The following is a 27,170-nucleotide window of genomic DNA, read 5'->3' as shown; positions in this document are numbered from 1 at the left end:
CAAACCTGAAAGAATGGAAAAGGCAGAGACAGGTTTTGTTTCCATTGAGATCACAGAAGTTTCAACATAGTAAGTATAAGGATTGTCTCTTGATGTCACCCCACCTGGCAATAGAATTTTCTTCTGTGGCCATATAGATAAAGACCCTATAGCACCAGAGTATCTCTTCCCAACTTGTCTTTTGAGGTGCTGAGTCACCTCTGCCTGGAATTCTAACAGGGACTCCTTGAAACTTCTGGGAGGGAGAGACAGCAGGGGTCCACCCTCCATGTGTCCTGGAGGAGATTGTTTTATCTCTGAGCTCCCTGACACCAGACTCAGGCCTCTGGGATCTTTGGGGTTTGAGACAAAGCCAATGGCAGAAACAAGCAGGAATAGCTAATGCATATAGACAGAGCTTGAGGAAGAAGCAAACAAGATGTAGACTGTGAGAAAGGCATCAGCATTCAGCCTGTCTTTGGATGTCTCTGAGAAGTTCTTTCGAGTGTTTTATTCAGGAGCAGCATAAAACAGTGGTTCCACGTTAGTGAAGGGTGGTGCACCACAGAGACTAGTTCAGAATACAACCCAGTCTCTTGAAAGATTCTCTAACCTCCTTAGAGTTTCTTTTGCCGTATTCCAGATGACACAGTTCACTGTGGCATTGGAAAAACATACTGCCAGGAAACCACATCCAAAATATATGTATGCGGTCATGTCAGTGAGGCATATGCCCAAGAAGGTGTGATTATCCTGGGAGGGTGATCCCTGCTGCAGTCACTCTGGTTTCTGATGAGTTCTAGAACCCCCTATGCTCTCATTGCCTTCTTCTTCTTCTTCTTCTTCTTCTTCTTCTTCTTCTTCTTCTTCTTCTTCTTCTTCTTCTTCTTCTTCTTCTTCTTCTTCTTCTTCTTCTTCTTCTTCTTCTTCTTCTTCTCAATATTCTCTGATGGCCATCCCTCACCATGAGGAAGCCTGCCTGATCTGCCCTTAGAAACATGCCTGCTGTTTCTGAGAGTGTGGGGTGGTCACCTCAGTCCCACAGCCACACCCCCAAAACAGACTGCATTGCAGCAAAATTTTCCAATTACTGATATGATTTGGCATACATTTCCTTCTCTAGAATAATATTTTAAATTAAAATTAAAAAGAGAATTGAATGTTTCTCCTCTATCCAGGACTCACATTGTTTCAATACCCCTGGTGCAAGTCATTTCTGAATTTTGTCATTATTTATATGTAGCCCTTTTCTTTTATTTACTTCTTGTCTAAAAACGTTTCTTCCTTCTTTTTTTTTTGAACATTAAACTAAATTTTTCCCTATATTTTTTATTTTTACACTCTTTTTTCGTGATTTTTTTAGATTAGAGGAGTTGGAGCTGAATTAAAAAATCATTTTGATTCTAACATATGCTTTTTATCTTTATACTAGAAAAATATTGTTATATAACAGAGGATACTTTTCAATAAAATATAAGAAAGTGAGGGGTGCATTAATGAGAGGGGAATGTTGAGAATCTCTGCCACTATCAGACAGATAGAAAAATGCTGATACTCTGGCAGTAAATTTTATATTTCTGAAACACTAATATTGACAATATTGTAAATCATGATCCATAAATCATGTATGCATGAGGAAGAAAGACTTAAATTTCAGAAACTGTCCCTAGGGGTAATAGTCATACTATTGCAAGTAGAGGATTGCCTTACATCCGGGTTAGATCCCTGGCATCTCACATGGTCCCTCAAGTCAACTAGGAGTAACTCCAGAGCATAAAGCCAGAAGTAACCCCTAAGTATTGAATGGTGTGCCCCCTCCTAAAAAAAAACCAGAAAATATCTCAAACCAATTTTTAAACATCTTGATTGTTTCATCTCAAATTATGGCAAAGTAGTAGATGGTATTGAAAAAATTTGCAAGCAACATCGAAAAACAGTAACCTAAAAATTATTTTATAAATAGAATCAGCATTGTTGAATCTTCTGTTTTCTTGTGTTCCTAAGAAAAGTCTGCTTATCTACAGATTTTTAAACATTGTAGACTTATCAATCAGAGCTTTGTCTGCCATTAGTTAGTTCCCCATGAATAATTAAAATTATGTTACGAAAACATAAACAAAAATTGGATGGGCTCCTACATCAGTATACTGAGGGTCAGGAATTTATTTAGCCCAATCTGTCCATGGAGTGTCTATTTAATTCTGTACATTTTCTGCTCAGAAGGCAGATCTGACAGCTGTGATTTCAGATAAAGCTTAGTTGACTTTATTCTTTTCTGTCATGAATCAACCAAAGTTTTTCAAGACCTTTTGCTTATCCTGAAATACTGAAAGGATAGGTGAAGGTGTATTTGCAAATGGAGATTTTGCAGCTGTTAGAGGTAGAGGAAAGCCAGCATATATACAGGGTACCCTGGTGTCAAGGACGGTTTCACTGAGGGCCTCTGTCCTTTTTTCACTACTAGGGCTCTACAAAACATAGTGTCTGCCACTTTTCACTTAGTTATTGTTACTTGTCTGTTGGATCCCATTGACCCAAAGTTTATGTTGACCTGCATAAGGCTTTTCACCAAGAAAAGGCTACTGTACCTAAGTTTTTTGGCATTGTATACATTCCCATGAGTCCTCACAGAAATCAACATATAAATATTTCCATTTTGTGGAGGAGGAAACAGATTCAGAGCAGTTGGTACTTGACCTGGTCAGTACACAGATTAGTGGTCTGCTGCTACCTTTCCTTTCCTTACTATTATGGACATTCAAGTTACCCGACACCCATTGGACATTCAGATAACAGCTAGCAAATGATTGGGATGTGAAGAGACACAGACAGGAATTCAGGGAACCTATTTGAAGAGAAAAACCAATCCTTGGCTAAGCGTACCTCTGTATGAAAACCACCAAGAATAATGATCAGATCCTCTTTGCTAGTGTGATCTGAATGCAGCAAGTTTCTGGGAGCCTCACTCAATGGACATAAAAAAAATGCAGCATGCTCTGCCCTAGACTTTACATCTTATCACTTATATGTATTTCTGAAAATGTTCCACCGTCATGACTGTGTTTAAAAAGTAAAAGTAAAATGCATACCTTTTCAATGCGCATTTTACTTTCTATATCATGCATCTCGTGTAGAAGGACAAGAGCATAAGAAAAAAAACACCAACAATATTGGTAGGTTATACTTCTTTATTCTGGCTTTGGACCCACATGGAATGTCAAAGCTAATTATGTATTGTGAGAATTCTGCAGTGGAGATAGAAGTACTGTTTTAATCTAGAAAATATGTTCTCAAACTTAGACTACTTACCCTGTTCTAGAAAAAAAATCACTTAGTGTCTTCATAGGAAATTGTAAGTGAACAAACAGAAAGCGACCCCGTAGTATACCCTCAGTCACTATCCCCATCTGTTGTTCTTAATACCCTCAATAGGCACATATGATCTATTTTGGGAAACATTAAAAAGGTTTTGTCTCTAGTAAATGTTCCGAGGACCAGATAGCAGTGCAGACCCTGGGGGATGCAGTATTATGAAAAAGTTAGTGATAAATTGCTGTGTGAGTAGAGGAATGAGTTGAGTTTTAATGAGACTGACCTATCTCCATACCAGATGGAGAGCTGTATAACTAGTAGAATATTCTAGATTGTACTGATATTAGTCAGAAAATATATCCTGCAGCACTAAAAGGAAACTGCCTGGTACGTACAAATATGGTATAATTGGGGGTCCATAAAACGTTTTAAATTTCTCTGTTCATATATATAATAGTTGTGTATATTACATATAAATAGCATTCACTGTCGAGATTGACTAGTACTTTCAAAGACTTATGACTCAAAATATGAAATGTTTATTTGGTCAAAACAGTACAGACCAGCAAAAATTTGGAAGTAAAATAACCCAATAAAATCTGCTCAAAGAAAATCATCCTATTGGCAGGTAGAGTGGAAGGAAGAGAGGATGGAATACAGAGTGAGGCTCAGGCAGAAAATTCTGGAAGCATAAAGGACAGATACTGACAAGGTAGCATCGGCAGCAGCAGCAGGCAGTTGAAAGCAGACATGCTGGATGTGACTGATGGGAGACTGAGAAAGAAGTCTCTACAGAATGCAGAGGGAGCTCAGTTGTAGTGACCAGTAGTAGAAGAATCCAGATAAAGACTTGTAATTCCATTAGCACAAGCAAAATGAAAAATAGAAAGAAGTAGGAACTGAAAAAATTGATAAACTTGGATTTGGATTTGTTTGGAATTTGACAGAGGGAAGAAAGGGCAAAAAGGCAAAGCTACTGAGCCCAGGTATAGTACCTCAACTGAGAGACCTGGGCACACACACTTGGGCCATGTAGGATTTGGGAACACCCTAGACTCTTATAACAACGCCAGGGAATCAGAACATCTGAAAAAAAAAAAAAGAATAACTGCTCGAGCAGCAAGCTGAATGCAGAGTTGAAGGAGCAGTTCTGTTCACCAGAGCTCCTTGGCTTTGGGACTGTGGGTCAGCTTACTTACAGACACAGAGTAAATGACCAGATGCTTGCATCCAAATTCACTCCCACCTCCTAGCAGAGAACATGAAGAGCTAAAATCACATCCCAGCTAAATAGGTACTAAAGAACTACTGCTTGGGTACTAAGACCAAATCTTGGTCAAGTCTCCTACACTAAGAAACTTCTTGGCTAATACTTGTTCTTTTGGGGGTGGGGGTACATTCAGAGATGATTAGGTATTTTTGCACTCAGGGATCATGTCTCACAGGGCTTTCAAGACCACACTGTGTCAACCATGTCCAAGGATATTGCCCTAGCTGCTCTGCTATCATTATGGCCCCATTAGCCCCATTTGGCCCCAAAACATCTACTAATGTAGAGAACTCTTTTTCCAGGGAAGGTAACATCTAACCTCAAAATAATATCTTCTGACCAGTTTAGGAAGGGTCTGTTTGAAAGAAGGAAACTAAAATCATGAAACTACTGTAACTTAAAGAATGTAGATGTCATACTATGGCATTTTTCTGTATTCTCCCTAAAAATACAGATCTGAATGTCTTTACTCTCTCCACGAAAGTGTCAGGGTCATTTTTTAACTTTCTCCCTACAAAAAGAAGTGTAGATGAGTCTGAGAATCAGTCATACAGGATAACTGTTTCGCTTTTCCCATAGGGCCAGGAGAGGATCTCAAGAGCAGAAGGAATGTCTGAAATTACAAGCAGGACTGTGTTAGGGCACAATATAACAGATTTTAGTGTAGATTTTAGGGTCATGTGAATGCCATTAGAGCACTGGCACTGAGGCAACTGACTCTGGAAGCAGAGTTACTCTCAGAAATTGCCAGTGTCACTGTGCATGAGGAAGGACAGGATAAGTAGGGTCACAGAGTGGGTAAAGCCAGGAAGGACACACTTTCCAAATCATAGGTTGGCAATCATTTTGTTGTACCAGGGCACTCTATTGGTACATGCAAGGTAACTCCCATGTGGGTGTGGATGTGTACATGTGTGTTGCATGCGTGGGCAATGACTCACACAACTGTTGTGTATGAGTATGCAACTTCAGCAGTTCACACACACATTAGCACACAGACACACTTTCAGGGCTCAGAATTATCATAAAAAAAGAAAAAATCACATATTTTCAAAGACATATACTATGTGAATTTGGGATACCGGCTATCGTCTTAGATTTCTTTATTTTTCATGCTAACAATAAAAGAAACTGCCTTCTAGAACTGCCTTGGTGCTGTGTCCTGTCTCCTTAGCAAACAATGACTCTGCCTCATAGCTTCATAGAAAGACAGTGAAGATTAATAGTAACTGATGGAAAGGACTCTAGAGGTACCTGATTTCACAAAACTCCCCCAAAGTGCTGAAATGAGCAGAAAAAGCTACACCAGACCAGAGTGTATCTTCACCTTTTGTTTTTTACATATAACATGCTTTCCTTTTTCTGAACTCAGAAGTTATTCTGTGTCTGAACTTATCTTGTGCCTGAGTAAGAGTTTTTCATTTTCCTCAGTTCACCATTCTTAAGGGGAAAGTAGAACAGTTTTGTAAGTACACTTCTGTGTCTTTTTTTTTTAACTTTGTCATTTTTAAGCAATCAGCTAAATAAGACAATTTTTAAGTTCATTTAATTATGCCATACAAAAGACACTTGTATTGAAAATTTATTAAATTTGTTATTTGCTGATGCAAATTTATATTTGAATTATAGTATATAAATGGGAAGCATTTCAACAAAAAATAGCATATTTAGAGACTTACACTTGGATCACCCAAGAACTGCATAGGATTAATTTATTATCAGTGAAACAATTTTTAATGATTTTTTAAATTTACATTCCCTTTTATATTTTTTATTTTTTTCTAATCAATATATTTATTACATGATTGCATGTAATCAAACATGATTACAAACATGTTTGTAGTTGGGTAACAATTATAAAAAAGAACATCCCCTTTCACCAGTGCCACCTTCCTGCCACCAATGTTCCCCGTTTCCTCCTCCCCCACTGCCTGCCTGTATTTGAGACAGACATTCTATTTCTCTCACTCACTACCATTGTCATGGTAGTTGTCAGTGTAGTTATTTCTCTAGCTGCATTCACCACTCTTTGTGGCATTTCCTGTTCCCTTTCTCTCAACAGTCTGCCAGGGTACTTGTGTTGTTTGAAGACCATAGTGGCTAAAAGGAGCAAGGTCAGAGTAATATCATTTAATCATAAAATCACACAACCTATTGTAATAGCCCCTTTTTAAAACTAGTAAGACTAACACTGTAAAGCATCTTTTATATTCTTCATTGTCTGTGGAGACCCCAATTCAAAATCCCTGATGCTGGAGAACCTAGAGAAGATTTAGAGTCCAATGAATATGAGATGATTTCAAAGGTTTCTGTGAGTGGACTTTGTTTGAAGCCATTTATGGTCACCCTAAGCATCTGAGCACAGCTCCATTTACTAGGCTACTAGATGGTAACTTTATTTCTTAGATCATCAAAGAATGATAAAAGAATTAGTCATAGTTAGAAATAAATTAAGATAGTTCTATCTAATCACAGGTTGAAAGTTTCCCCATTATCACCTTAGTTTAATAAAATGTTCATGGAAAGTAAAAGAGAATTTGTGATTAGATAAGTTTGAAAAACACTTTCTTTTTAGATTACTTACTTAAAGCATTGTGATTTACAAAGTTATTCATAGTTTAATTTAGATATATTATGTGTCTGTGAGAATCTCACCACCAGTGTCAACCTCCCTTCACCATGTTCCCAGTCCTTCCCATACTCCTTCCACCCTAACCTGCCATCATAACAGGCACCTTTTTAAGTCTGGTTGCTAAAGATTGGGTCTCATGATTTCAATGCTGTTGACTTTATGGTTTGGATATTTAGTTCTCTCATTCCTTAATACTACCAATATATCTGAATCCTCTTGAGCCTTACCATCCCCCAATTATTTTACATGTGTCTTTTCTCCTCCTCCACTCTATCTCTTTCCTTCTCACATCATACTCTGGAACCAAGAGTAAAAGAGCACTCTCCACTTACACTATTGCATTCCCTAATGCAGTTATTCTAAATACTGCATAGAAGTGATATCATCCTGCATTTATCATTCTTTTTTCTGTCTTTCTTCATTTAATATGATATCTTCCAGTTCTATCCAGTGGCAGTGAACTTCTTGATTGCATCATTCCACAGAGCTATGTAATATTATCCCATTGTACCATACCTTCACCATCCACTCATCTGTTGTTGGCTATCTCGGTTGATTCCAATTCTTATCCTTTAGTCTGAGTGTGGTGATAATAATGGTGTATATAAACTTTCAAAGCAAAGTTTGATGTGGCATGGCCCTGCAGAACAAACACCATAATTTTTGTACTAATGCTAATTCAGTAATTTATAAAAGTTTGATTCAACAATTATACTCAGAGTCTTTGGATTCCACTTCTCAATAGAAAAATATGTGTGTATGTATGTTTGATATCTACTATCCAAAAATATGGTACATTTTGAGTATCTCAAACAGAGAAGAATTGCAGATTTATGACAAGAAAATTGTGTGACTCATTTCTAGGTAGAGAAAACACTGATTTTTCTTCAATATGTTTTAATTGTCTATGGCATTTCCTAAGGGAAAAAAAACTGAATAAACAATGTTGGCTATGCCTTCTGGCAATTAAAAAACTTTGAGATAGTCACAGCTCTCCCAGGGAAAACCCTACTAAGAACTGTCTGTGCCAATTATTCTGAAGTTTCTCACATATCTAGATGGTATAGGTCACTACTCTTAAGGTGTTTCACACACCAGCGGTCATTAGATAATATTCCACTTGATGCACTGTCCTGAGAACTGACTACCTTTGGGAGTTGCAGAAGTGTGTCTGTTGTTCATTGTTATGACTTTATCTGACTTGAGAGGGGAAATAGAGGAAGAGTCTCAGCTAAAGAATGAGTTACGAGCAATAAGTCTAACTTAAAAATAATGCTTCTTTTGAACAATCATTGTGTATCTCAAATATATCACAACCCAGCTTTCTTTTCCTTCTTTATTGCAGTTACATATGGGGCTGATGGCTTTAGGGATTTTCATGCAATAATTCCCAAATCTTTTTCTCGTAAGTATTTGCCTTGCTTCTAGAAAACAGAAACATGATTTTTATTTCATACTCAGTTTACATAGTATAATTATTGCATGGTTCTTTTCCCCTGTCCTTCATACTTTAAAACATAATATTAACTCATTGTTAACCATTTTGTTCTTTAAGTACCAATATGACTACCAGAATGAAATCCATAATTAAGGTTTCAGATTATGGAATAATGTACTGAATATTAGTTTAAGAGTAAAGCACAATGATATTAATAATATTGTAATGATAGTTTTGTTATGAATATGATCATCTTTCTGTTGACTACCATGACAAAACGTCAAAACTCTGTCATCATTAAACACCCTGAATATTTTCAAACTATTTCAAAGTCTAGTAGATCAAGAAGGAAATATATACTCTCGTTCTGTTGTTTTGAAGTATTGAAATCAGAACTAAGAAAAGAAAGCTCAGAGGGCATCACAGCAGCTAGTCCATGACAACTGTTCTCTGAGCAAATTTATTTTTTTTTAGTAAGGTGAAGGTTTCTGATCAGAGTTGTTACACATAAAGTAGATGTGAATTTTATTTTTTAAGATACTAAGAGATGATAAATGATAAGTGTACTTAGACAGCCTCTTTAGATGAGTATTTTAAGGAATGGAAAGAGCTTTTAAAAAATGTACAAAATCTTTAATATTTGATGTGATACAAATTGGTAATCCAACTTAAATCTTTAGTTTTTAAAGCCTGAATTAGTTAATTCTTTAATATTACAAAACAAAAGAAAACAGAGTATGTCATAACATTTATACAAGTCCTAATTTTAAAAGTTTTAGCAACAGTTAAAGATAGGTTTCTGATGTTCTGGCTATCAAATGTATTTGATATTTAGCATTCGATGGAGTAATCTCCTTTCTTACAACTTGTGTTGCCATTATGGGCATAAAAACTGCCAGATAGTTCTTTTCTTAAGTACCTTGATTCAACTTTGAAGCAATGCCTAACATTTACTTTTAAAATCATATATGTTTATATATGTAAACCTGTGTTTATTGTTTCAAATACTATTTAATGAGGACAGAGAAGTAACAATTTCAGATAAAAAGGACATTGTTTTGTTGTAATATTAAATATACTGTGAGTGCATGATGCATAATATGTATAGAATAATATATATATATTAAATGTAATATATGATCATGATCAATCTTTTCAAATGTAAGAGCTAATTATGACCGGCCATATTGTAATGATCAAACATAACCATTGGTGAAGATGTTGGTGTGCTAAATTTGCATATCAAGTTATTTGGAGATTTTGCAAGATAGATGAGACATTTTCTATCTTGTACCTTCCATGATGAAATGCTAAATATTTACATAAATTGGTTCACAGGTGTTGGTACCAAATACCCAAATACCCAATATACCCAAATACCAAATACCCAAATTTATAAATATCCGCTCCTTTTAGAAATGGCTGTTTATCTTAAATGCCTCCCCTCCAAAAAAGCAACCAAACTGTTCTGGGCCAATATTACCACCTAGTGGTTATGGAAAAGAATTGCCCTCCTCATTCCTCATCACCTTTTAATCCTTGAAAACTGAAAACAACTGTTTGAACAGCTCTACCATCTCTATTCAAATGTGCATGCTGATTATTTAAGTAAAATATAGAAAGTATATTTGTTCTTCAAAGTCATTCTCTTATGTTCATTTTCTTCCTCTTTTCTTTTTCCCTAGCTTTATTCACTTAAAAGATTTAAAACATATACAAATATTTTAACTACTTCTATTGATAAATCATAAATAGTAGAAATTGTAACAAGTGGTTTAGTTAACCTTTAAAATGTTTGAAGTGTTTACAAATTTTAGGAGAGCACAAGAACTACTCTATCTCAATTTTGCTTAATTAGCCTATTTAAAATAGATCTTAAATAGTTTCATTTCATTTGATTTACTTATGTAATACATTGAGCTTCTTAGAAGTGGGTGGCCTTAACTAATGCTATGCTAGCTATTTAGGAAAAATCTTTCTAGTGAAACTAATTTAATCTGAGTTCCCAAAATTTTCTTGACCAGAAAACATAAAGACACATTCTAAAAAGGAAGAGAAAATAAAAAGGATGTAGAATGCATTTGTAAGGAGCAAACTGCCAGTGCATATTATACCTAGGCATTAAAATGTTTTAATCATTCATGAGTGTATGCAAAACTTGGCAACAGATTCAGGTCTCTTGTCCTGATCGTTCTCTCCATATCCTGAATTTTCCATAGACATCAAAGATAAATTTGTGTATATGCTAGAGTCTGCCACATTCAAGGGTCTTAGTCTTTCTTAGGACTGTCACATAACATTGGAGGCCTCTAAATATGAAATAATCAGATTTTAATTTTTCTAGTTTAAACAGGATCTTAATGGTTTAAAGACTTGTATTCTTAATATAAGATAGATCTATTAAATAATAAAATTGGGCTCTTGTCCATTAGCTCTTGGTAGTCAAAGAAAAAGCCAGGAGCCAGGACTAAGGCAGAGTGTCGAGGTAACAAAACGTTTAAGACTCCAGTTCATCTTCTATATTTAATCAGTTCAATTCAGAATCTTATTGAGGTCAACGTTTTTAAGTGGTAGGGGCAGAAAGCTACAAAATATTTATAAATATGGTATCTATACCAATGGAGAGCATGACATTTCATATAAACAATATCACAAGTAAGTAGTTCCTGCTGCAAAGAAGGAGAGCAAATGGAACTTAGAAATCAGAAAGGTCCAGACAAATGCCATGAGCCCTTGGTAGTTGCCTATTGAGACATGTAAAGGGAAGGATCAATGACCAATAAGTGCAAATTATAGGGGTACTGAGGAGTTCCTGAATTGATTTTGGGTGAGTTTCTTCTATTCTCTTTAAGGAGTGCCAGTTATGAAGAAAGGTCATTCTGTGGCATTTCCAATGTAAAAGAACAAGAGACTTGAGTGAATGTTAAGGCAAAGGCATATAAAGCAGCAGGAAGTGGGAAGTTTAAATAAATGACAGTTACTCATTTCCAAATTCTTTCTTTATTCATGCAACAACGTGATGCTATTGCTTCTTCAGGACTAGGATACAAAACAGTGGGACTGCAACAGACAGAACCCTGAAAAGTGCACACGTCCCCACAACCACAGGGGGAAAAAATCAACATAAACCTCACAAGGTCTAACCTTCCTACTTAGACAAACCTCTTAGCCCCTTTATCATTCTTCAGGGTTCATCATATTTGTATCTGGTGCTTCAGAAGCTCCTCTGTACATGTTCTCAGTTTTGAGATCTATTTCATGCATGCCCATTGTCCTCCATGTCCTCCTCAAACTTTTCCCCCAAACTTCTCTTCTGACACACTCCAGACTTTGCTGGATCTCCCTAGGAAATACATTCAACCTAAGAAGTGCAGGACACTCAAATGTCAGTCTCACAAATCCCACCCTCAGACTTTCTGTTTGGTGTTTGACCACATCACTAGTAAACCTCCCATGAATTAAAACCAAGAGTTAGTCTCCCAAAGTCATGTTCCTAGAATGTATATATTCACTTAAGTAGAAACCTTATAAACATTTAGACCTTATGTTTATAATATCTGAACTTTGGAGGCCAGTGTTTGTGACAAGAGAGCTTTATGCCTGATTTTCTCACCTGTGAAAGTGTGGAGGTAAGATCCTCCATTTTATATCCACATCAAGTGAGCAGGAGTCTTTTAGTCTCCTCTATTCAGTGACTGCTTTCTTGACGTTTGCACATAGGAAATGAGAATCGTTCCCCATATTTAGAAAACATTCACTCATACTGCAACTTCATTTTCCAAGCTAATGATATTACTCATCTTGTCTTAGCCTGAAACCTGAGGTCATTATCTTCCTTTCTTAGCCCTTTGACCTTCCTGCTATAAGGTCCTGCTAGCAAGGACCTAGTTCTAGATCACTGAACTTCTGAACCCTATTCCAAATGCATGTGGCATTTGCTTTTGGAGAGTCCCCTGTCCGAATCCCATGATTTTGGTAGTTTCTTGACCTGGCTTCTGTGATCTGGCATATTGCCTCATCCTTTATGCCAGAAACCTAGAATATAACAATATCTTGGATTGAATTCTTCAAGCTTTGTCTCTTCTGGTTCTAAATGGCTCTCTTTAGATCTACCTAGGCTTCCACTGTGACCTTAAGATAATAGGCTGCCTTTTGATGAAGTGATTCTGGCATCAACGATGCTCTGTTTCCATTCTCAAAGGAAATGTCACATGGTGCCATTGTGATTGTCTCATTTTCAAGAACCACTAGTAAGTTAGTGACTGATATCGGGTCTCCTGGTGTGAGGACAGCTATTGTATCCAAGGCAGTATCCTGTCATCTCTTCCTTTACACAATCCTTAGCAGTATCATACTTGTTCTCTACAAGATGTGTTTGTAAAGGAGCAGCTGAGGTATCAGAGGCCTTATGACTTTCCCCGTTGAACTGCCCTTTCTTTCACTCCTCACCAGGAAGGATTTACTCATCCATATAAGCCCCAGGGCATTTTCAAAGGTTTGTAAATATATCTCCCTTCTTTAATAGTTTTAGATAAATAATAAAAGTGCCCAACTAGCAAAAACTAATATTCCATGTGGCTTTGATAAAGCAATTTCCCATTCTCTTTAGTTTCTTCCTTGTGAACTTCTGAAATAGAGAGCATGAAGGAGCATGAAGAGAAGTATCCCAAAGCTCTCCACCTGTGTAATTTCCTTTCATAGCATGGGTGTCCTTGGCCCTTCACTACAGCCATGTCTCAGCTGCAGTCCATAGTGGACTTACCACAGCATCAGTAGTGTTTATTCCACTGTGCCACAGAGTGGCCCATCCATCTTACTTTCAATTCCATTAGTTAAAACTATTCCCAGGATACAGCGCTCCAAGATTTTGGAGGCCTTTTGTGATAGCATTAAAATTTTTCTAGAACATGCTAGTGCAAAATCAGGTGGTCCTAGAAAAGAAGCTTCAATTCAGAGAAATAAATAGCATGTTCTCAGAGTGATTCCAGACCAGAGATGTCAGAAGATATCCTAATCTAATGGTACTTAACTCCTTCTTACCGGACATTCCTTCTGTACTTATATGCTAATGAGTATAGGGTTTCTTGTCTCTGGGATATGGAAAGGTTACATGAGGCTTCTGAAAAGCAGGGGAAGTCTTCTGAATTCTGTGTAAAAGTGCTTTGGGAATTAATTCTTATCAGATTTCTCAGGATGGTTTTGCATGATGTTGGAAAGTAATATAAAGAAGATAATACAAACTTCTAGACTAGAATATTGAAGTTCACAGTGAGGACTGAAATTCATTTTCCAGACAATTTGTTCTGTTCAGTTTGTAAGTCTGTTCTCCAAAGAGTTAATGAGCTCCACTGAACAGTATAAACAGTAAAAAGTGCAGGCCCTAGTACCTGTAAGACTGTACCCACTTGGTAGCTGAGTGCCCAAAGGCAAGTAGTTCAACCTTCTTCAACATCAAAATATGATAGTAGCAGTATCACCATTATAGTATTGTCCTGAGAGTTTAATGCTATGATGCAATTCAAGTGTTGTATACCTTTGTATACCTAGTACATGATAATTGCCATAACCATAATTGGGGTGAGATTGACCCCCCCCCAAAGTGATGATGCCTCTATTGGGAATGTGCTTCTACTCCCTTTTGCCATTCCAAGTCCACTGTCTAATCTAACATCTCGCCCATTCCCAAGTAAGTCATGGAAATACCACTGTTAGGCTAGTAGTGATATGTTTTCATCTTTACTGATGGAAAAGCCAGTACATACAACAGTTAGGCTGCCTGCCTATAACCTCACCACTTGTAAAGAGAAGAGTTCATACTATAAACCAATGAATTTTTCTTTCAGAATCTGAATTCTAGCCTTAAAATAAAAATAAATGTATTAAATAAAATAAATTGTAGTTTAATGTCCCTAATTGTTTAGTTGACTCAGACTTAAGTGGACATTAGCATCTCGTGGACAGCTCATGGAAATAACAGTGCTGGGCTTATCCCCAAAGTCTCTACTTCTGTGGGTTTGTAGTGTACCCAGGCGTTTAGTGGTGCTAATGTTGCTAGTTCTGGAACAAAACTCTGAGAATCCCTCAGTCAGAAGACCAGAGATTCTGGGATTATAATGCTTTCTCATTGATTTTTTTTACTGGGCATAATTTATCTACCCAATCTTATTAGTCTATAAAGATGATGATGAGAGTGATGGCTTTCAGTAACTATGCAGTTCTCAATGTTGAATTCATCCACACACACTCAAGACAATATTTCAAATTTTACCAACAAAAGCTCACAGATGACATAAATTACCTTAAAAGTAACTTAAAAGCAACAACAACAATAGTGCAAAGTAAACAGCGGTTATTGAATTAGTGACTACTAGCTCTAATTTCCACCCCTAACCTGCATGGCTTTCTCTCTTGGAACAGTTATTTTAGATTTTTCCCATTCATCAAATATGACCATCAGTTTTTCAACATTGCAAAATAATATAATAACTCATACACTTAATCAACTTTAGGATACAGGTTGCATTATTATTATGAAATATAAAGGAATTAGGATGATCATGGACCAGAGAAGGAAGCAAATAAATAAATAAATAAATATATTTCAGGTAGTCAGATAAAAAAAACAGCATGTTTGCTCTATTTTGTCCCAAAGTTTATTAATAAATATTAAAAGTCACATTATTAGTAAGAGAAGTTTAACACCCTTAATAATCATTGATGAGGGGCCTATACTCTGGAAATAGATTTTATCAGCTTAGTTCACTTCTGGTGGGAGCTGTTCATTTGGAAGACAGGATGTTTGATCTATTTCCAGTCTATCCAAATGTGTCGCAAATCAATGATAGTGAATTCTTTGACCACATAATGTGAGGATTTGTCTATAAGTTATTCATATATTGTCATTCCGAACTTATCCAAGGCAACCTCAATTCCTTATGCCCCACCATATACTCCCCCAAAGCCACAGAGGCCTAAACACTCAACATTGAGCTGCTGTCCCCACGGTATCTGATGCCCCAAACTTTCTCTGCATGAGCTCTTCCCTTCTAGTGGGTTGCCTTTTTGCTGCTGTGTTGCTTTGTTTTGTTTTTTGCAATGACACTGAGTGTCACCCTGTGTTGTTTCTTTCAGCCAGTAATGTTAAAATAGAGACTCAGAGTGATGAAGAGAATGAGCGTGCCTGTGAAATGAATGGGGAAGAATGTGCTGAGGATTTACGAATGCTTGATGCTTCAGGAGAGAAAATGAATGGCGCCCACAGTGGCCAAGGCAGCAAAGCTTTGTCAGGAGCTGGAGGCATCCGACTTCCTAACGGCAAACTAAAGTGTGATATCTGTGGGATCATTTGCATCGGTCCCAATGTGCTCATGGTCCACAAAAGAAGCCATACTGGTAAGGACTGGTGGAGTTTCTCCCTCAGGGCCTGGAAAAGGTCGTGGGCTGTTGCAGAGACAACTGTTCTTGTATTAGTTGATATTCGAAGTGTGTTTCAGGAAAAAAGTAGCACTACAGTTCTAATTTGGGAACAAGATGGAAAAGCACTTCTGGAAGGCACCGATTTGTTGCTGAAAATTAAGGCAATAAACAGAAAGGGAAATCTAGCCTCACAGAGAGTTCTGTGTTGAACCTGAGGTTAGGTTTTTGTAAGAGCAGTAGCTGCACCCTTAGCAGACATGTGGTAGGTGGTCTCATCCTTAAGAAAATAAGATAAAATGAAACTAAAAGAGAATGTTTCACAAGATGAGTTCCCCCAAGAACCCCTGAGTAAAATACACAATATTTTTTTGGCATTCAGATTAACAGGGCTTGATTTTTTTAGAAATATCAGAATTATGCTAAAAAAAATAACAGAGTGATGGAATCATGGAAAAAAACAGTCCTTTTAAAATATAAATATAATATATTTATTTAAGCGCCATGATTACAAACATGTTTGTAATTGGGTATCAGTTATAAAAAAAAAGCAAGCTAGACACAGAAGGGACCACTTATACTAGCAGGCCAGGGGGCAAAGGAGGGGTGATATGGGATGCATGCTGTGAACATGGGTGGAGGGAGGACAACATTGGTGGTGGGAATGCCTCTGATTCAATGCCACTATGCACCTAAAATACTACTGTGAAAGATTTGTAATCTACTTTGGTCAAAATAAAAGTTAATAATAAAAAAAAAATCACTCCCCTTCACCAGTACAGCCTTACTACCATCAATGCCAACCATTTCCCTCCTCCCCCACACCCTGCCTGTCTTTGAGAAAGGTATCCTATTTCTCTCACTCACTACCATTGTCATGATAGTTGTCAGAGTAGTTATTTCTCTAACTGAACTCACCACTCTTTGTGGTAAGCTTTATACTGTGGGTCGGTCCTTCCAGCCCTCATCTCTGTTTTCTCTGGGTGTCATTACAATAATGTCTTTCATTTTTATTACATCCCATAAATGAGTGAGACTATACATGGATGGACATGGAAACTATTATGCTGAGTGAAATAAGTCAGAGGGAGAGAGTTAGTCTAAAGAAAAAGTTTAGATCCATTTACAAACTTACCTTCTGTATGAGAGACTTCAAACAAAGCTTGATTACTACTAGTTTCTTCAAGAATGTAATATAATGGCTTCCTTATAAAAGCTTTCCTATTGGATGATTTTTTGAGGCTTTGTTTTTGGACACAAATGAGTCCATTTCTTTGTTTTTGGGAAGAAAAACTCGTGTACAAATACAGACCAACTTCATGCGATGTTCTTACATTAGTGATGTGAGAAGGTAGCTCTCCATCTATTCATGAACCCTGGCGAATGACCAGTTACCTACTTCTCCACCAAAGCTGACACTGTTACTGGCACTAGAGATATTCAGATATTTTATTTGAAGTTAAATATTAATGGGATGCATTTTACCTTTAAATGTATGCATGAGGTGTCTTTAGAACTGAACAGCAAACTCTCTGCCGCCCAAGGTGGACAGGAGAATAAATTTACTAGTTCTGATTGTCACCGAAAGTTTGCCCCTTAAACTAAAGAAACAATGAGACTACATGAGATATAGTGTCCCTTGTCATTAAGAAATCAGTGTCTGCCACTGCACTTCATAAAAGAGGGGAAACTATGCAAGTAGATGAAAGCAAACTTTGTAAGATAAGTGATATTGGGTTAACTACCTCAGAAAAGGAAGGAAGGAGACATGCAAATCATAGCCTGGAATGTGTTTAAAGTCATTCATGCTTAGAGTCAAAAAATATGTGATTATCAGAAATTAAGCATATATTGGGGGATATTATTTAGCAAGAAAAACTGAATTAAAAACCAGAGATCCAGTACTGCAGTTAGGCTTACTTATGTCTGGCCTGGGTTTGATCTCACCCTTATGGTACCTGAGCCATGCCAGCAGTGATTAAGTGCAGATTCAGGAATAAGCCCTTGAATACCTCCACATGTCACACACACACACACACACACACACACACACACACACACAAACACACTCACAACCAATAAAATTTATATTTTAATAAAATATATACTTTTATGAAATCGTGATTTTTAGTTTTGAATCAGGATTTTTTTAAGTATACTATACATTTGCTAATTCAGTTGAAAATCACAAAACATGCCAATTTCCAATACACCATAATTTTCAATAAACATTTTATTTCTTCAATTGAACAAACTTTGTTTTTCCCATTGTACCCCTTAATCTTCAGATCATCCAATGAAATAAATCCGTCACTATCCAAACATATGTAGAGCTTTCAGGACAATAGTTACATCCTCCCTTCTATAATGAGGTAGAAATTAAAGTGAAAGTAAGAGACCTTTGAGGGACACCTAAAAGACTACACCAGGACCTATATTAATACATTACTGATGAAGGCGAGACCTCACAAATGAATGTCTTCTGCTAATTTATATCCAGCCTGAATATACAGTAAAATTCTCTAAAATAAATATTTAATAAATAATCAAATTCTGGCATTCTAAATTGCCAAAATTAATGACTGCATGCCCTGATAAAAATAATAATTACATTTAATAAATCAACTGCCAAGCACAGAGTGAAAACTGCAGTTTGCTGCCCAGTTCTCACTACAGAGAGCAATTCAGTACCAAATACATACCACCTGAATTCCAGAGCAAGTAAACTAAAAAAAAAGGGGGGGGGTAATTATACTTTTTAAAATGTCTTATATTTTATTTTTTAAAAATACCTAAAACAGGGCCCGGAGAGATAGCACAGCAGTTTTTGCCTTTCAACCAGCCGATCCAGGACCTAAAGTGGTTTGTTCAAATCCTGGTGTCCCATATGGTCTTCTGTGCCTGCCAGGAGCTATTTCTGGGCAGACAGCCAGGAGCAACCCCTGAGCACCGCCGGGTGTGGCCCAAAAACCAAAACAAAAACAAAAACAAAAAACAACCTAAAACAATGAATTTATAGATTTGATTCACAATTAATTTCCACTTGACTAAATATGAAGGATTATAGGTTGAGAAGGAAAAACATTGGTCAACCAAAAAACAACTAAATAACTGCTCATTTTCAGTTTGCTGAATTCTAGGTGCAATAAGTTAAAAGCACTTTGCACTTTCCTGAATTCTTTATATTTAAAATTTTTTCCATAACAGTGTTATCCAGACTTGAAGGGCATATAAAGATGAAATGCTGTAAAAATGAAGCTTCTAGCTCAGACCCCAGAAAATATATGAGCGCCAGAGCATAGACTCAGTATTTACAATAATTTCCTTGATGTGACAAGTTCATTTCTCCTGAGACATGAGACACCAGGCCTTCCTCCTGGCAATCCCCCAGGGAACTGGGTACAACTATTCCTAGATCCTCCTTGGTAATATTTAGGAATGGCCTCCCCCAGGTAGCCTAATTTCCTCCCTTGTCACCAGCTCAATGAAATACTATTAGTATAATTTTCTCAGCACTTCAATGATATCGCCATGTCTCTTTCCTATCTTTGCTGCTCAGTTTATATTTTAGCTCAAGGATTAGTATGATCTCTCAGGATTAATGTGAGAATGAGAAGAGACATTGGTATGGAAGAAACATAAAGTACAGGGCAAACTCCAATTTGCAAACATTCAATAATATTCTTTTAAGAGATGGAATTTTTTTACAATTATTTAAAAAAAAAAAGAGAGAGACTCAAATAATCTGTAATACTATACAGTGGGATTAAAATCTTCATCTTGAATAAATGTCCTTATCTCTTAAAAAGATATGGATTTGGAAGCTTGATCAGAGCTTTCCTAGACAAAAGAGTGACCAACAGAAAAAAAGTAGGCAGGAGGAGGCAGGCAAGAGACAGTAACCAAGAGAAGCACTCAGAGAGCAGGGGCTGCATGTCCCTTCTCCTATTGTCACTTCCAAAAGGGAACTGTCTCAAGTTGAAATGTTCTGTGCTGCACTTACAAAGAATGCTCCCGAGCACTCCCTATGGCCTGGATTAACTATTTGTGATAGCATAGAGTCTATGTCATAGAATAGACAATCAGAAACAGATAGATAGATCTCCAGGAATGCCTGACAGCTAGGAAATCAGACATAGCAAAAAATGCATGAAACCCATTGTTTCACATTAAATAGATTGATTTATCAGTACCTGTCCTTTTTACTCACTCTCCTATAAAGTCATAACCGGGCTACAACCGTGGACCTCAGGTCCCAACTTTTCCCCCTTCTTCAGACCTCAAAATCAGAGAGTTTCAACCATTCCTGAGCATTAAGGATCCTACCCAAGTATGTTTGGCTTGCTAGCCTTGGTTTACAGGAGAGCACATGCTCTGTCACTAGAAATGTCATATATCCACATAAGTATTTCTACACTACACAGTCAGATCTCTTAACTGACTCAGCAGATCAGATGTCTAGCTGGAGCACATTCCATTTTACTCTGCTCAAGTTTTCTACACAAAGCTTTTCTGAAAAAATAAATAAATAAATACAAATAAAAATAAAGCTTTTCTGAAGTTCTTCATTCTCTTGGACACACACTCATATATGTGTATGACATGAAGGTCTAGAGTGTTATTAAGGAGAAAAATTATCTCAGACACTTTCAGGCCTGCTGGGTGCCAGTTCAATTAATCTCTTGATCCAGTGTGAACGCAAAGATTCCATTGCTAGTAAGTTCTTACCATCATCCTCCACCCCACCTAACTACATGATTTAAAACTCTTTCTCTGTCCCACCACTTTCAGTCCAGGTAGAGATTTTGGAAAATATTTCCTACAACTTAACCAGGTATAAGGATCAGGATCACTCATTTGTCTGTAACTGAGTATCACAGTATATCATTTTCAGTTTTTACAGCAACTTATCTGTCTTACCCATTTGGAAAAAAACATGATGCTCATCATAAAATTCAGGTGCCAATAGAGACTTTCAGATTGAATCAGTACTAGATATGCTTCTACTTAATTGCTTTGATAAGCATTGTCTTGTTTGCCAAAATCATAGACATCAAATTGGAATGTTTGTTAAATGTACTTTTTTGACAGTCTTTTTCCCTAAGAAAAATGTGACTATGGAATGCATTTCCATGTGATCTCGTATCTGAGATTATGGTGACAGAGATTTTCTTTTAAAAGATGTTTGTCTTCAAGAGAGCTTTAATACCTACTTAAACATATTTACTCTTATACGTTAAATAAAATCTTCACCAGTTTAGATCCAAGACCTATCACTGCTCAGTAGCGTATTTCATATTCCCATTTATTTTTTTCAGATTCAAAATATAAATACATGAGCTGCCTCATACAGCAGAGGTTCAAATGTTTCTAGACACATATCCACCAGTATCACCCCAGAAAGAACTCTTAACAACAGCCAAATCACATCTCTTGAGAGCATTCATCCTAAAAATATAATAACTTCTATGGTTATAGATAAATAATAGCATTAAGGTTTTAGGATTTATGAGAGCCAAAAGGCACTCCATGTAATATAGCTCTTGATTTTTCTGCCCTGGGAGATTTGGGACTTTTCTTTGGACAATGTAGAGATCTTCCTTCAGTTTCTTAACTTCCCATTTTATTCAATCTTCCTTCTCTCTCTCTCTCTCACCCTCACAGTCTCCGTCTGTCTCTTTCCGGATTTGCCTGCTTAGGGACAGACAGGTAATGGAGAAGAAATTGAAAGGGAAAATACAGGGAAAATGTAAATGAAAAGAAGTTATTATAACTGTTATAATGAAGTGCCTTTCATTTAAATATAAGAATGTAACGCTGAAATGAACTTGTGATCCTGAAATGCATTTTTAATGAGTTTCCTTTTTATTTTGCTGCTTCAGTGGCATATTTTAAAGACCCTTTGAAAAAAGCCACATTAAAAACCCCACCAAATGCCACAACACGCAAAATTGGATATTGGTTTATTCCAAAACTGCTGATCAGGAAGAGTGGCTCTTCATCACAAAATGTTGCAGTCACTTTATTTAAATGAGTTTGAATTTGCATTGTGATGTGCCATTCTGATTTAGGGGGAAAAAATTAGATTTTCAGATCAAATTGACCCAACCAGTGAAGCGTTAAGGAGCTGGCAGGTTTAGTCTGAAAGCCTCATGTTCCATCAAACCTGCAGCCGGTGGAAGTCAACGGGCCCCTGTGAGGAACAACTTTCTTGCCCGTGTCCTCTCTTGTCCCCGAGCTGAGTTCTGTTCTCACTGCCTCTTCTCGCTCCTTTCTTCCAGGAGAAAGGCCCTTCCAGTGCAATCAGTGCGGGGCCTCTTTCACCCAGAAAGGCAACCTGCTCCGACACATCAAATTACACTCTGGGGAGAAGCCTTTCAAGTGCCACCTCTGCAACTATGCGTGTCGCAGGAGAGATGCTCTCACGGGCCACTTGAGGACACACTCTGGTAGGTCCTTTGGATACTGACCAAGGCTGGAAGAATGAATGGCCATGTGCTCCAAGGTCCCAAGAACAAGAAGTTTCATTTGTGTGTGTGTGTGTGTGTGTGTGAGAGAGAGAGAGAGAGAGAGAGAGAGAGAGAGAGAGAGAGAGAGAGAGAGAGACTTCATTGGCTGGCCTAGTTGTAGTGACCTAGTCATTAACCTCGTCATCATAGCCTTTGGCCCATTTAAAACCACCTATATCCTCTTCTAAATAAATTGAACAGAGAAGATAGGAAACATATACAAACACACACAAAAATTTCCACCTGAAGTAGATAGTGTACTTTAAAAGGCCTTCCCTTCCCATTTTGTCAAGTAGTGATCTTTTTAATTTTTTTAAGTTTTGCTGATAATATCCAGAGTCTCAATGATTGTCATTAAGTAATTATTCAGCCACATTTCTTGAGAAAGGTGCAACCATCATATGGTTTTCTTCACAAAGGCGACAATCAATGGTAGTTCCAAGGGTAGCCCAGACTTCACCCAAAGCCAATGTGTGACTGTTACTGGATTTATTTAAGCCTTTTGTGCACAGTAACCATCTCAGAGGATCTGACTAAGGCTTGAATCGTTAACTGCTTTTAATACTTAGATCAGATTTTCTGTCTTTGGGAAACCTTTCCTAGAGGAATAGAGCAGCTCCATAATCTCGTATGGAGGTCTTCAGAGACATTTGTGAGGGCCTAAAATGAGGCACACAAATCACCTAATAGAGATATTTAAGTGGCACCTTCCAGAAACACTCGAGAGGAAAATGTCTGTGCCCTTTCACTGCCATTGGGAATCTTGTTATCCAAACACCGTCCTCCGAAGACTGTGCTAAGCTGGAGAATGTGAAAGGAGGATGCTTTATAACTCTAATAATGGTTCCTTTCACTGTCCTGCAGCAGCAAATGAGGGGGGAATCTCTTAAAGGAGAAGGGACTCCATGTGCTTGGGGAAAGGTTCCCTTGAGCTCACAACCTCTCCCACATAAGTCTTTTCCTTCTGCTCATGTCTCTGTTTTCAGAGCACACCCAGGACACCTTTTCTCCCCCAGAGGAACAGGTGCAAATTAGCAAAGAATGGCCTTGTCACAAGTGTCTGAAAGGAGGCATAGGGAGGTCTGTGACAGGTATCAGGGGATCTTTGAGTCAGGCCAAAAGGTGAGTTTCTCTAGTTTTCCTTTAAAGGACTCCCAAATGATAGATGGTACTGAAAGTGTTCCTAGAGATGGGAGAAATGCCTGTTGAAGCAAATTTTATGCAAACCAATTTGGCTGCCCCCATTTCTCCTAGAAGGCAGGAGGGAAAGGAGTGGCAGTTCCTTCTAGCATGGCTTCTCTTTCATGCACCTTTGTATCTTCTAATACCTTCATGAGAATTGAGTATTATCTTATATAGGCCTCCTGTGAAAAAGCTTTCTAGAGGATCCCCTAGATGACCGGTGATTTGGATAAATTTCCTGAAATTTTCAACAAATAATAAAAAAGCTCAGGCGTTACTCTTTCCATAGAGTAGATGAGCCCCAGGGTGACAACTGCACCTGTGTCACCCTCTCCCTATAAAGGTCAGGGCACAGGCACAGGCGGAGAAGGGACCGAAAGACTAGGTGATTCCCCCAAAGTTGGGTGATGACGTCATGACTATGAACACTTTTTTAATGCCTTCATATGTTAGTAATAAAGGGCCTATCTTGTCACATCTAGAGATTAAGGTGCTGTGGGAAATCAGGAACAAATAAGGCCCATAGAGGCATCACCTGTCCCTCAGACAATTTAAGTACCATAACAGGCAATCAAGGCAAAAGAAGTTCCACCTCTATTATATCTAAGGAGCTAAGGAGCTAAGTTGTGGAAAAGCACATCTTCCCAAACAGGCAGAAAACAAAATAGCATCCCTTAACAGTCACATCATTGTCATCTCTATAGCACTTAGATTTGCAACAAGTGACTAAACTGACCTATTCGTCTCTAACACATAAAGTAATATAATACTTGTTCTTTTCTGTCTGAAATTAGGACAGCACCAGTGTTTTAAGTTGAAATTGAAGAGTTGTGATTTACTGTTACTGATAATTGAGATAACATTTCAATACCAGTTCCAGCATCAGTGTTTACTTTCCTCCACCAATGTTCAATATTTTTGTCCCCTCACTCTCCACCTTGCCCTATCTGCCATCTTGATTGGCACTCTAGAGAGTTTTGTGACTGCAGCTTAAATCTATTGTTTGCAGTGTTGTGACTCGGGCTTCATGTATGCTGATTTCACTCTTAGCATGAAGGTTTCATCCTCTAAGTATGGCCAACAACTTGATTCGTTATTTACAGCAGGTAGTAGATATTGGATTTCTTATTTTTGACTATAGATCCACAAACCAACATGAAGACAATACTGTAATTAGGAAAACTATCTTTGATTCAGAGATGATTATTTTACTGGGAACTCTATGTCTGAAAAGGCCATGTGGCCATTTAAAAAATCAGTTACTTTGGTTATTATGAAGGTTATTTCATTAAAGTCACATGAATATAGTCTTCATCCTTTGTATATTTTACTGGAACAATTGTGATCTACAGAGTCCTTCATAGTTGAATTTTGCTTTCTGGACCACACGTGGGGTTACTTCTGGCTCTATATTCAAGAATTACTCCTGGTGGGCTAGGGGACCATAAGGAATACCAGAAACCAAAACTTGGGTCAGCCTTGTGTAAGGAAATACCCCACCTGCATTATCAACCCAGCCCTAGTTCCAATTCTTCCAGTAAGCATATTTCTTAGTTCTAGACTTAAAATAAGTCAATACTCAGAAGAAGACATCGTGTGTGTGTGTGTGTGTGTGTGTGTGTGTGTGTGTGTGTGTGTGTGTGTGTATAATAAAGCTTTTCTGGGAATGAACATTGAGCAATTATAACATTGCTTTTAGAAAGAGCTGTAATATTAGGGCAACAATGTGAATTTCTAATTTCAATACTAATTCCAAATGTTAAGATGTAATATTTTACAAAGATAAGGGGGGAAATCTCTTTTCCTCTATTAAGAAGTTCAAAAGTAACATTTTAGTTTTAATATTGTAATTTTTAACCCATACTGCCTGTCCAGCTTAGAAAGAGACTTAACTAATATAAACTTTGGTTTGAACTCAGCATCCTACTTGGATATTATTTCTTTTTATATAATACTTCAAGCATATGAAATGTCACAGTTTCAGAAGAAATTAAATTTTCTATAGTGTTTTGGTGGAAATTTATATTTGTTACCTAAATAATTGAAGATATTTTGTCTACTCCATCTCTTTAATGGTTGGCCATTATCAAAATCTTTCAAATTAATCATGCTATTAATTTGTCCAACTCTTCTTTACCAAAATTACTTATTAGGGAAAATTAGGGGAAATCTAAAATAATTTTGTAGTACTCTACCATCCACTGCAATAATCATCAAAACATACGTGTTATTTAAAGTTTAATTATTAGAATTACATTTTACATTTTAAATTAACATCCTCAGGGACACTAGTTTTTATCATTAGTGCTTTGTAATGGTATGGTTGATGCTCACTAGCTTAAACAGTACATAAAATAAACACTTCCATAATAGGAATAAGTTCTGTCGGACAGAACTAGAAGTCATTTCATCTTAAAGTGCTTAGAGAAGAAAATATTTTTTCTAAGTCAGTAAAAAATATATTTTGAAATTAAAAGTTTTTCTTCTTTCTTGTCTTTTTTCTTCTTTAGAACTTTTTCTTTTTTCTTTCTCCTTTCTTTTTCTTTCTTTTTCTTTTTTCCTTCTTTTCTTCCTTCTTTCTTTTTTTATATTTTATTTAAACACCTTGATTACATACATGATTGTGTTTGGGTTTCAGTCATGTAAAGAAGACCACCCATCACCAGTGCAACATTCCCATCACCAATGTCCCAAATCTCCCTCCTCCCCAACCGACCCCCGCCTATACTCTAGACAGGCTTTCCATTTCCCTCATACATTCTCATTATTAGGACAGTTCAAAATGTAGTTATTTCTGTAACTAAAGTCATCACTCTTTGTGGTGAGCTTCCTGAGGTGAGCTGGAACTTCCAGCTCTTTTCTCTTTTGTGTCTGAAAATTATTATTGCAAGAATGTCTTTCATTTTTCTTAAAACCCATAGATGAGTGAGACCATTCTGCGTTTTTCTCTCTCATTTGGATTCTTAGAGACCTCAGTACAGCTACTTAGCCCCTGGAATTGAGTTCACTTTGGTTGCTCTACATGTTTTGCCAAATCCTGGCCAATCTGATGAATCTTTTTCATTTCTAGCCAGTACAGACCTTGCTTTTATTTCTATTTGTTCACAATCCACATTGAAAAACACTTGACAATACTGTCTCAATGTGTTAACCTTCAACCTTCTAATACATTGTAACATTGCAGTGGTTCATTTTCATTGAAAAGACCAACTTCAGTAACTTGAGAAGGTAGAAGGTGGGAAGTTAAGATGAAATAAGAATCATGAAAAGTTTCTTGTACCATTTCAAAACAAACCTGGACATTAACATTTTAAAATTCAAACGTTTTGTCCAAATCTAAACTGCATTTAGCTCTGAAGAGTAGAGACCATTTTTGGTTTTGGTTTTGGTTTTTTTTGGGTTTGTTTGTTTTTTGTTTTTGTTTTTTTTTTACAT

General features: G+C 37.1%; 1 protein-coding gene across 1 annotated transcript in view; it reads left to right on the top strand.

The window, feature by feature from the left end:
• Positions 1-27,170, top strand: part of IKZF1 (IKAROS family zinc finger 1) — a 94,513-nt gene that overhangs the window by 53,262 nt on the left and 14,081 nt on the right. Inside the window, exons 5-6 of the mRNA XM_049777027.1 lie at positions 15,763-16,023; positions 22,326-22,493. Coding sequence (XP_049632984.1) covers positions 15,763-16,023; positions 22,326-22,493 — 429 coding nt within the window. The remainder of the gene's footprint in view (positions 1-15,762; positions 16,024-22,325; positions 22,494-27,170) is intronic.

Source organism: Suncus etruscus, chromosome 7 (genome assembly GCF_024139225.1).
Source record: "Suncus etruscus isolate mSunEtr1 chromosome 7, mSunEtr1.pri.cur, whole genome shotgun sequence".
Classification (NCBI taxonomy): domain Eukaryota; kingdom Metazoa; phylum Chordata; class Mammalia; order Eulipotyphla; family Soricidae; genus Suncus; species Suncus etruscus.
This window is presented reverse-complemented; position numbering and strand designations above follow the sequence as displayed.